Source organism: Rhamphochromis longiceps, linkage group LG8 (assembly GCF_057381845.1).
Source record: "Rhamphochromis longiceps isolate RC_006_pf linkage group LG8, R_longiceps_female_GT1.1, whole genome shotgun sequence".
Taxonomy (NCBI): domain Eukaryota; kingdom Metazoa; phylum Chordata; class Actinopteri; order Cichliformes; family Cichlidae; genus Rhamphochromis; species Rhamphochromis longiceps.
Genome location: NC_140564.1, coordinates 4,703,921 through 4,716,083, shown reverse-complemented (window position 1 = coordinate 4,716,083; position 12,163 = coordinate 4,703,921). Strand labels below are relative to the sequence as shown.

Here is a 12,163-nt window from a genome sequence, read left to right as displayed (position 1 = left end):
TTCGTTATAGTGGTAAAATGGCGTGATATGTGATGCTAACTAGCGGCTTGCTAATTAGCGCAGCTTACCGCATTATGTGGTGTGATGCCATGCTGTATGTTTAGCTCTGTGATTTTCAGTCAAAGCATGCTAATGCTAAATCGTTATGTGATAGCATTTGGTATTGTAGCTCAAGTGTTTTAATATGTTTAGAAGCCGATGGACGCTCTGAAAGGAGAGGGAGAGAGAGGTTTCTGCCCGGATGGACCCTGCTGTTTTCTTACCCCTGACTGTCTACACTACTGGTGAACTAACTGCCCGTTTCTGATTGCCCCACTAACAAACTCATTGTAGTGTTGATGCATGTGTGTTCTAAGGTGCAACTAGAAAAATTTGCATTTCCTGCGAAAATGCTGTGTGGATGCCTTTACGCTGAGGATGTCTGCTGAAAAAAGCTGAAAAAGTTGAAAAAAAAAACAAAAAAAATATTGCCCGAGTGGGATTCGAACCTGGCCCTTCTGGTACTCAAGGGAGGTTCTCATCTCACTGCGCCACAGTCATTCTCTCAAAGAAGAGGTGGAGAGACTGACAATTGTGCTGAAATGAGCAGAAGAGGCTTAGAATTGTGCTGATAAGAGGTGGAAAGGCTGAAAATGTTTCAGAAGAGGTGAATAAGCAGAATTTGGGCAGAAAAGAGGTGAAAACTCTGAATATTTTGCTGAAAAGAGTTCAATCAGTAAAATTTCTTCTGAAAAGAGTTCAATCAGCAGAATTTTGCTGAAAAATGTTTTTTTCTGAAAACAGCAGAAAAAACTGAAAATTTTGCTGAAAAGAGTTGAATGAGCAGAATTCTGCTGAAAAGAGTTCAATGAGCAGAATTCTGCTTTGAATCATCTTTAGATTCATCTTGTGTGGGTCTGCTATCATGTGTCCCATCCTCTTCAGATGCTGCCACCATCTGTTTTCAGAGAAGACAACAATATGTTTGGTCATTTTTGATGGATTGATTGTGGAAGCACTGAAACTGAGGATGAATTTCACATCTCTTTGTGGCACAGGACACCCAGTTTTGTTTTTCATGGCTACCTTAGGAATCCTTTTACGTTCTTGTTCTTCCTCCTCTTCTGAATAGCCTTCAGATTCATCCTGTGTGGGTTTCCAGTCATCTGTCCCATCATCTTCAGATGAGCTCACAGACTGTTATTAGAACAGAAAAATATATATTTTACTCATTTTTCATGGATGTGTGGAAACAAAACACTTACATCTTTAACTGCAGGAGAAGAAACTCTGCTGGATTTTTCCTGCCCACCTTAGGAACCCATTCCCTCGCTTCATCCTCCTCCTCCTCTTCTGGATTGTCTTCTTGTGTGAGTTTCCCCACATCTGTCCTATCATTTTTGTAAAAGACCACCATCTGATTTTAGAAAAGTAAAAGTAAAAAGGTAAAAGATTAGTAATCAGTGAAAACACTAAAAACAAGCACAAGAACATACATTACATACTTTTCTCTTGCGCAACTGGTATGTCACTTTTTGTAGATGCTCCACCCCCTTTTTCAAATCCTGTTTAGTTTCTCTTATTGTGGCTCCGGCACTACAGGCAACCTCACCCTGACCTGGGCTCACCATCTGTTTATGGTACAAATTAAATATGTTTTGTTCATGATGGAGTAAATGATTATATATGAAAGAAGTGCAACCAATCAAAACTCTTACCAAGGGAATCAGGGCACACATACCTTGTTACTGCTACACTGGAAGAGCGTTCTGTCTAAAAGCTCCTCTGTTCCTGATGACTGCTGCTCTTCCTTGTCAGATCCTTCACTGTCCTCGTCCTGCACAGATCCTCTGTCCTCTCTCCTTTTCCTTTTATTTGCTGCATATGTTGCAATTGCATTGGTGGTCAGTGCTCGGCTCTGGAGTGTGTCCTCTGCAGGGTCCTCAGCTGTGCAAAGCAATATTACTAAATATGAATAAATGTAAGTGTATAGATAAATATATGACTTCACTTTAGCTTATTTAAATAACCTTGATAAAATCTTTTGGCTGTGATGGCATCATGGCACATAAATGTTGCCACTCTGTCGTAAGATTTACGTCCCAACTGTCGCTTGGCCTGAAAGAATAATGTTTTAAAAAGAAACCACATGAATAAAACCCATGACACTTTAACCTACTTCATTGTGTGTCAAAAAATAAAAATGAAAAGTTTTCTCACATAAGTGCTACAGGAGGAACGTAGCATGTTGAAGGTGGGGGCAATCCCCAGATTCATCATCTCCCAGGCTGCCTTGAAAAATACCGGTAGTCTATGAAGAACACCTCCACTAGAACTGTGGAAAAAAGTCGGTGCCTCCGAACCGCCTTCAACATACTCTCTGATATGATTGTAACGCTGCAACCAGGTATACTCATTCTTGTACAGGGGGACAGCTGCTTGCCCATGATATCTTTGAGTTTTGTGCTGTTTAACCTAATACATGAAAAGACATGTTTATTCAGCTGAATAAAAAAATGTCTATGTATACTTAGATTTATATCGTTTTAGTACATACACGGATGATGCGGGCACCCTGCTTAGCTTTTTCTGCCATTTCAACCTCCTCAGTAGTCATGTTGATGATCACTCCCTTTCGGTGACCAGTTATGGCAATAATATATCCGCCCAACAGTCCAAAAAACAATTTCAATATTGTTCTGCTCTGGGGTTGCTTCTCGAGGTCATCTGTAAAAACACAAAGAGAACACTACATGTATTAATATGCTATGCTAACACATACACTGCATTTACATGTCCAGTCCCTTGTGCAGATTATAGAGGGATTTTACAAGCACCATGTCTCAAGGACCATGCAAGCACCACAAAGTATCAAACAAATTTTCCAGACCAACCATACAAAAAACCCAGTTTCCAATTACAAAACCCTGTAATGTGTCTTAAGATAGAAGATAGAAAGAGATAAAAGTCTCACGCCCCGTGCCGCCTCTACATATAGATAACAAATGCAAATGTGTTTGAGTAGTAGAAATGGCTGTTATAATGGCTGAGTGTGTGTGTGTGTGTGTGTGTGTGTGTGTGTGTGTGTGTGTGTGTGTGTGCGTCCAAAATATAACTCTAAATATTGAATGTAAATCTGTTCCAGATACCATAACTTGTAACTTGTTTTACTGAGGGTTAGTTATGCTCAGTTTCTGGCATGTTGAAAATAAATGAAACAAAGGAAAGAAAATGTGTAAGTTAACCAGTGTAATGAATCTGAGAATACAGGGAGTGCAGAATTATTAGGCAAGTTGTATTTTTGAGGAATAATTTTATTATTGAACAACAAACATGTTCTCAATGAACCCAAAAAACTCATTCATATCAAAGCTGAATGTTTTTGGAAGTAGTTTTTAGTTTGTTTTTAGTTTTAGCTATTTTAGGGGGATATCTGTGTGTGCAGGTGACTATTACTGTGCATAATTATTAGGCAACTTAACAAAAAACAAATATATACCCATTTCAATTATTTATTTTTACCAGTGACACCAATATAACATCTCCACATTCACAAATATACATTTCTGACATTCAAAAACAAAACAAAAACAAATCAGCGACCAACATAGCCACCTTTCTTTGCAAGGACACTCAAAAGCCTGCCATCCATGGATTCTGTCAGTGTTTTGATCTGTTCACCATCAACATTGCGTGCAGCAGCAACCACAGCCTCCCAGACACTGTTCAGAGAGGTGTACTGTTTTCCCTCCTTGTAAATCTCACATTTGATGATGGACCACAGGTTCTCAATGGGGTTCAGATCAGGTGAACAAGGTGGCCATGTCATTAGTTTTTCTTCTTTTATACCCTTTCTTGCCAGCCACGCTGTGGAGTACTTGGACGCGTGTGATGGAGCATTGTCCTGCATGAAAATCATGTTTTTCTTGAAGGATGCAGACTTCTTCCTGTACCACTGCTTGAAGAAGGTGTCTTCCAGAAACTGGCAGTAGGACTGGGAGTTGAGCTTGACTCCATCCTCAACCCGAAAAGGCCCCACAAGCTCATCTTTGATGATACCAGCCCAAACCAGTACTCCACCTCCACCTTGCTGGCGTCTGAGTCGGACTGGAGCTCTCTGCCCTTTACCAATCTAGCCACGGGCCCATCCATCTGGCCCATCAAGACTCACTCTCATTTCATCAGTCCATAAAACCTTAGAAAAACCAGTCTTGAGATATTTCTTGGCCCAGCCTTGACGTTTCAGCTTGTGTGTCTTGTTCAGTGGTGGTCGTCTTTCAGCCTTTCTTACCTTGGCCATGTCTCTGAGTACTGCACACCTTGCGCTTTTGGGCACTCCAGTGATGTTGCAGCTCTGAAATATGGCCAAACTGGTGGCAAGTGGCATCTTGGCAGCTGCACGCTTGACTTTTCTCAGTTCATGGGCAGTTATTTTGTGCCTTGGTTTTTCCACACGCTTCTTGCAACCCTGTTGACTATTTTGAATGAAACGCTTGATTGTTCGATGATCACGCTTCAGAAGCTTTGCAATTTTGAGACTGCTGCATCCCTCTGCAAGATATCTCACTATTCTTGACTTTTCTGAGCCTGTCAAGTCCTTCTTTTGATCCATTTTGCCAAAGGAAAGGACGTTGCCTAATAATTATGTACACCTGATATAGGGTGTTGATGTCATTAGACCACACCCCTTCTCATTACAGAGATGCACATCACCTAATATGCTTAATTGGTAGTAGGCTTTCGAGCCTATACAGCTTGGAGTAAGACAACATGCATGAAGAGGATGATGTAGACAAAATACTCATTTGCCTAATGATTCTGCACTCCCTGTAGAATAACAGTGATTCTAATAACAGGCCTCACAGAGTGTCTGACCTTGGTGTGTGTGTTTCTGTGTGTTGTGTATAATGTGACACAGTGGAGCTAATAATCTCAAAGAATATCTGACAAACAAAATGTATGTTTTCATTAAATCATAAAATAACTAGAGAAATAAATGGTAATTAACTGAGTTTTAAAGCATTCGAATTGGAAAGGGATTAAGTTACAATGGATGTTCTTGTGAAAATGTCCTAAAGACAAATCTAACTGAAGTAGAATCACATAAACTGAATGAAACATGAAGTGATTGAATATGAATTCTCTATGTTAAGAATAACAATGAAAATGTAATGAAGCATTCACAATTTTAAGAGCTACACATTGATAGATAAGGTGTGGGAAGATATGACGTCCAGTAGGAGAAGGGGGGGGGTGAACAGGTGAGGTGAAGAAGAGATTTTGTGTTTTTCTTTTTTGTCTTCTGCAAGATGAGCAGCCCAAAAGATTGGATCGAAGAGGTTCACAGTTGAAAACCTGTCCAACCTGTGAATTCATTCCTTTTTGTCTGCTCATTGTTGCTGTGTTAGGCGGTTAATTTAGAAGGATTTTGATTTACATCCTTCCTCCAACCTCTCCTCACCAAAGAAAAGAACACACTTAGCATTAGCTTAGAGCATCTTAGTTAGATAAGTAGAGTTTAAGTAATCTGATTATTGTTTTGTGATTATTTTATTTTCCTTATTCTTATTTAATTAAATTTCCTGCAATTAAAGTTTAAATTGTGGACACCTTTTATGAAACAATAAAAGTAAAAGTCTTATTCTTTGTAAGTGCAAATACCTCTTACACTTTATTCTAGCCATAATAATGAAAATTATCTTTACAATCATCCCAGAAATAACAAGATCAAAATGTACAGGGCTCCATCTTAAGGCAGAGCTGCACATATTTCACTGCAATGGTGATGTGTTTTAGCTCTGGCTTCATGTGCATTACATTGACCAAGCTGCACATTATTCTTAAATTTAAACTGGACATTAGACAGAAAAGACATAAGCTCAGTTTCAGTGTGTGGGTCACTGTGATGTAAAGATCTGTAGGGGCTTTGTCTTAACCCAGATCTGAAGTCTGTATAATCCCTCTTAAGTAAAATGAACATTCAGTGTCATTGTGATCATTGCAGTGATCCATACCCAGTGCGGCAGCAATCTTCTGGGGAGCCTCATCAATGAACAAAGCATGTTTTTCTGCTTTGACAAGTCTTTCTAAAAAAAAATGTAAGCACAATACCTTAGACACTTTATTATTAACATCATGTCATTAAAGTAGGTAGAGGTATAGATGTGTATTATATACGTACTAGACTTAGATCTCCGCACATTCAGCTGGTGCACGACTACTTCACGGCCTACTTCCGATAACCATCTTGTGATTGCCTGGACATCATGTCTCTCTGACAACATTTGCACCATTGGGACGTGAGAGTTGTCCCTTCCTGTTAACACACCTTGATACAGGAAGATATTTCCAGACAAACCATTAGGCCTGAGAAGCTTTTTTACAACTGAGCCAGTCGCATCAAAGGCAACTATGGGGTGCTTTTCAATCTTGTACATCAGCATTTGAGTTTGACTCCAGTAGTGACAGAAGAACTTGTCTAATCCAATGTCCCAAATGCTTCCATTGTGAGGGGAACTGTATTTTAATGAGTGGAGAGACAGTATTGGGTTTTTATGAGCAACTTCTAGTTGATTTTGTTCATGTTTGGCTTTGCGCAGAGTTGTCAAATTTGGTAGATGGCTTGGCTCTGGATCACCAAAGTCCATCAGCTTTTCTGTCTCTGATGCTCTCCACACATGGGGCTGCAGTCTGCCTTCACAAAGTTCTTTTTTTACTTGTGCCCTCAGACTTCTGGACACGGCTCTCCTAGAAAAGCCAGTGTGCATGGATTCATCTGTGTTTGCCATTACACACTTCAGCACCATTGGGCAGTGATTTTCAGGTTCCTTTTCACATGTAATGTACAGCTGGCCACTACACTCTTTGCAAAAGCCTCTGATTTAATAAAACAAGATACAGTTCTGGGGTACACCTTGGCTCGTTTAAAAGTAATGGTGCATGTACTTGTAACCTCTTTCCAGATTCCCTGGTTTACAACATGAGTCCATGTACCTGGTTTCAAAATTGTGTATTCCCTTTTCTTGAAAGTATTCTTTTTGTATGTGACTTTATGTGGAATCATATGTATCCACTGTTCAAATGGGAGCTCCACATTGAAAGTCTTGCAGTCTTTGTTTTGAAAAGGAGAGCTGCTTTGTTCAAAATCATTATCATTGTCACTACTGTCTGTGTCAGTCAGTCTCTCTTCATCACTGTAATCCAGAGCAGCCCATACATTGTGTCTGTTTAATTTAACAAAAGTGTAAAGAGCTTTTGGTGTCATCTTTTCACCAAGTTGTTTGCATAGATTTTGCCATATGTCATCACTTGGAGTTGAAACTTTTCCATTTTTTATGACTGCTTCTTTAGAAGCACGAAGGACTTCAAATACTGCAATTTTGTCCACCACTGATTTCTTTGGCATCTGTCAAGCAAAAATTAAAAATGTGATATATTACTGCTATAATTTGATTATAACTTTAATTCTACATCTTTAAGTGGACATAAAATTACTTACTTTTATACACTGTTTTGACATAGTGAATTGAAGTGTTGATGATTGCTGTTGGTCATGGAATCTAGCTTAAAAATGCAAATAAGATAGCTAGCACATGTTTTCTTCAACTCTTGTTTTTTTTCTCTCAGAAGAAGAATGTGTATGATAGCACCCCCTGGTGATCACAAACCAAACACAGGTCGCTATGTTTGGTTTTTTTGGCAGAGTTGTACCAGTTTATCCTTAACAAGATCTAGTTCAAAATTCATTTGATCGGTATAAAAATGAATGTAGTCAATGTTCATAGCTCATCATCAAAATACTTGTAGATAAATCCGTGCACTGTTGAGATAAATCTGTGTCTGTGTCAATCCCACACATGTTTAATAGCCCACTCATTTAATAGCCTTTTGTGACCATGGCTACAGAAGTTTGACTCTTGCAAAAAATATAAATCGGCCCTTTCAGGTAACATTGACAGTTACCTAAGATTTACAGTTCTTCAGGCTGTTTGGAGCCTTTGAGTTCAGATTTGCTGAATCACTGAAGTGCACTCCTGTCCTGTGTATGTTAATTTTATACAACTTGCTCATGACAGCCCACATACAAATGACAGCACTTTTGTTAATATTACCATTTGACTTAAAAGCTACAGTTCACATATTATTAGGTTAATGTTTTAACAACCATTAGCATTTTAGCATAAACCCTGCTGGTAGCACACTAGATGGAGTAAGGTAATGTTAAGAAACATGGTAGTCAGTGATCCACAACCAGCTTATTGGCTCAAAACACCTTATCTAATTATAAACTGATACGCACCTACTGGCATGCCCCTTTAAATTTCTTCATAAATGTTATTTAATGTTATTATTACGGCAGCACGGTGGTTAGCACTGTTGCTGCACAGCAAGAAGGTCCTGAGTTCAATTCCACCATCACGCCAGGGTCTTTCTGTGTGGAGTTTGCAGGTTCTCCCCGTGTTTGCGTGGGTTCTCTCCAAAGACATGCAGCTTGTGGTGATAGGTTAATTGGTTAATCCGAATTGCCCATAGGTGTGAATGTGAGTGCGAATGGTTGTCTGTCCCTGTGTGTTGGCCCTGTGACAGACTGGCAACCTGTCCAGGATGTACCCCGCCTCTTTATCTTTAAAATAATAGCGCCACAAACAAAATTTTTTGCAGCACAAACCAGCACAAACATAGCACAAACCTGTGACATCAACTTTTGTTTGATTTGGGTGATGTGGGGGGCTGGTTGACCTTTTGACGTTTGCATTTTCATTAATATCTTTAAAACAGAGGCAGCACAAACGACAATTTTAGCAGCACAAACCAGCACAAACGTAGCACAAACTTTTGACGCCAGTTTTTTTTTGATTCCATTAATGTGGGGGGCTGGTTGACCTCTGATGACCGCTAGAAATTTTTCTTGAATATCTTTAAAATGAAAACGGCAAAAAATAAACTTTTGCAGCATGCACAAACGTAGCACAAACGTTTGATACCACTTTTGTTGGATTTGAAGAAGGTGGGGGGGCCAACTTCACTCACATGCCGATCATGCAATAACCCAGCCCTCTGTGGTAGATCTCACTGACAATGAACATAATCGGGCCGCTGATGATCTGTTGGTGGAAAACATAAATTAAGAACCATCAAACCACTTTGTAAATAATGATGGAGCTTCCATAAGTGGATATTTGGAACTGAATGACACATTACCATGGGATGGTCTGCCAAATGTAGGTGAAAGTGAAGATTCTGTTGCAGTTGTTATTATTAGTGGGGATAACAGGGTGGATATTAGTGTGGTTGAACTAAACCCTGAAACACTGTTTACAGAAAAAGAGTCTGATCCACCTCATCACACATTGTCTCTCTCACCGGGGCTGACAGGAGAGGCCAATATTCCTGACCAAGCACCCCCTGAACCACGATCTTGTCCCGTAATACTGACTGTTAGAAGAGGTCATTGTCTTACTGATTTGATCAGTGCCATTCATCCGGCATGACTTTCAGTGTGAAGAATGGCAGGCTATAGCTAGAATGTTTGTTGTAGGGTGGAAACAAGCTGGTTACTTCCCAGTGAAGCTTGCAATACCCTTTCTGGAGGAGATACAGCTCGACAACCAGTAGTTTAAAAGATTCCTTTCTTTTGTATGTCTCACAAGAAGAGCGATCTGTTCTCCTGAAGGCTTTGGATGACTTCAATTCAGTGGATACAGATGAATTGCTGGAAGTACTTGATGCACATGAGTGCAAGCAGGTCCCTACCAAGGACACACTGCTCCCTGTTTTGGCACAGATAGGACAAAAAGTACTTATTGAGGCCCCAATGTTTGTAATCAAGTGCTGGCGTCCCATTGTGGGTTCTGTAGCTGGTTTACTCCCACCAGAAGGACTGCATCATTTCATTGAAGAAAAAAAACCAACTGTAAAAACAGTGAAGGAGCTTCTAGACTTTCCAGAGGAGATGACAGCTGCCCAGTCAACAGTTTCTCGTTACCTGAAAAGGTACATTGGAGAAATTGATTTCAATTATCTTCAGCTTTTCCTGCAGTTCTGTACAGGATCCAATCTGTTGGATAAAGCCATACTAATTGAGTTAATAGAAACTACAGATTTCCTCCACAGACCACAATCCCACACATGTGGATGTGTACTAAAGCTGCCACTTGGTTATCACAGCTATCCAGACTTTTGCAGTGAATTTTACAGCATTCTCGCAAGCTCTATGTGGGTGATGGATGTGGTGTAGGTCAGTGTTTTCCAACCTTGGTCCTCAAGGCACTCTGCCCTACACGTTTTAGGTTTTCCACCCTAACAGTTCATAAAAACACGGGTGTAGTTAACAGTAACATGAAGGAATGAATGTGAATATTCAATAGACTGGGTGGTTAAGTTCTCTTAACAGTGCAGCCTTTTTTTCCCCCATCTGGTCAGTAAGTGCTTCCTTAGTCTCCCCCCCCCCCCCCCCCCCAATTAAAATAGTAAGCTAAAGGGAATGTTCAGGTTTTTTGAAGTGGAGTTACCTGTAGTAGACAGCACTTAGCACTCTGACTTTGCAGAAGCAGCAGTGAGTGTTGGGGACAATATAAGGCAACAAATTGCTTGGGGAATGAGACCACAAAATAACACCAGTTGAAAATACATATACATATTTAAATAATATTTTCAGTGCTTCACCTGGTGGGAATCCTAAACATAGAAGTGCATCTGTTCCTGCTGCACACATTGTTACTGTGTTTCTGGTTAGTGCCAAAATAAATTACTAATTTTAACATTCTAATTCTAAAGCAATCTAGGATTGCTTTAATCTATTCCACAATAACAAAACTATATGCATCCCTGTCTGCAATTATTCGGGCTTGCAGTATAAAGAAAAAAAAGTCTACTGTTATAAAAACTGGTTAAAATATAAATAGTTGATAAAAGGTTTAAAAATCATATGCTTTGGTACAAATGTATTTCATTTACAGTTAAGAGTCCAATAATTAAAAGGGTTTCATGATTTAGAGTTATTTTCTGTGCACAATAAATATGTTGGGGTGTAACCTAAGCTTATTTACCCATCTAATGTCAGTTATCTCAATATTGTATTGTCATTGGTTGTTGTGCTGACGAGCCAGTCAATGTCATTCTTTTCTGCTATGGGGGCGGGACGAGTGGTAAGTTTGTGTGAATCTGTGGGAGCGGACACAGAAGCTAAGTCCGAAGAGAGAGATGTCGTAAGGCAAACGTGGTGTGGATTTTGCATCTAAGTGTATCATTGAGGTCGACTACCCGTGGTCCTGATATTACTTATTTGTGATCTGCAAGAGGTAAATGAGACTGTGTGCCTTGACATTTGTACTGTAACTATTCGTTATAGTGGTAAAATGGCGTGATATGTGATGCTAACTAGCGGCTTGCTAATTAGCGCAGCTTACCGCATTATGTGGTGTGATGCCATGCTGTATGTTTAGCTCTGTGATTTTCAGTCAAAGCATGCTAATGCTAAATCGTTATGTGATAGCATTTGGTATTGTAGCTCAAGTGTTTTAATATGTTTAGAAGCCGATGGACGCTCTGAAAGGAGAGGGAGAGAGAGGTTTCTGCCCGGATGGACCCTGCTGTTTTCTTACCCCTGACTGTCTACACTACTGGTGAACTAACTGCCCGTTTCTGATTGCCCCACTAACAAACTCATTGTAGTGTTGATGCATGTGTGTTCTAAGGTGCAACTAGAAAAATTTGCATTTCCTGCAAAAATGCTGTGTGGATGCCTTTACGCTGAGGATGTCTGCTGAAAAAAGCTGAAAAAGTTGAAAAAAAAAACAAAAAAAATATTGCCCGAGTGGGATTCGAACCTGGCCCTTCTGGTACTCAAGGGAGGTTCTCATCTCACTGCGCCACAGTCATTCTCTCAAAGAAGAGGTGGAGAGACTGACAATTGTGCTGAAATGAGCAGAAGAGGCTTAGAATTGTGCTGATAAGAGGTGGAAAGGCTGAAAATGTTTCAGAAGAGGTGAATAAGCAGAATTTGGGCAGAAAAGAGGTGAAAACTCTGAATATTTTGCTGAAAAGAGTTCAATCAGTAAAATTTCTTCTGAAAAGAGTTCAATCAGCAGAATTTTGCTGAAAAATGTTTTTTTCTGAAAACAGCAGAAAAAACTGAAAATTTTGCTGAAAAGAGTTGAATGAGCAGAATTCTGCTGAAAAGAGT

At 39.8% G+C, this 12,163-nt stretch overlaps 1 protein-coding gene across 1 annotated transcript; it reads right to left on the bottom strand.

The window, feature by feature from the left end:
* Positions 1-844: 844 nt before the first annotated feature.
* LOC146662942 (uncharacterized) lies at positions 845-6,273 on the bottom strand. Its single transcript, XM_085417340.1, has 8 exons — positions 5,994-6,273; positions 2,537-2,706; positions 2,200-2,454; positions 2,010-2,097; positions 1,721-1,926; positions 1,292-1,396; positions 1,066-1,176; positions 845-937 (listed from the first exon to the last, which is right to left on the bottom strand). Exons 2-8 carry the CDS (start codon positions 2,594-2,596, stop codon positions 845-847), a joined length of 918 nt encoding a protein of 305 aa, XP_085273466.1. The 5' UTR covers positions 2,597-2,706; positions 5,994-6,273.
* Between the last annotated feature and the right edge of the window lie 5,890 nt (positions 6,274-12,163).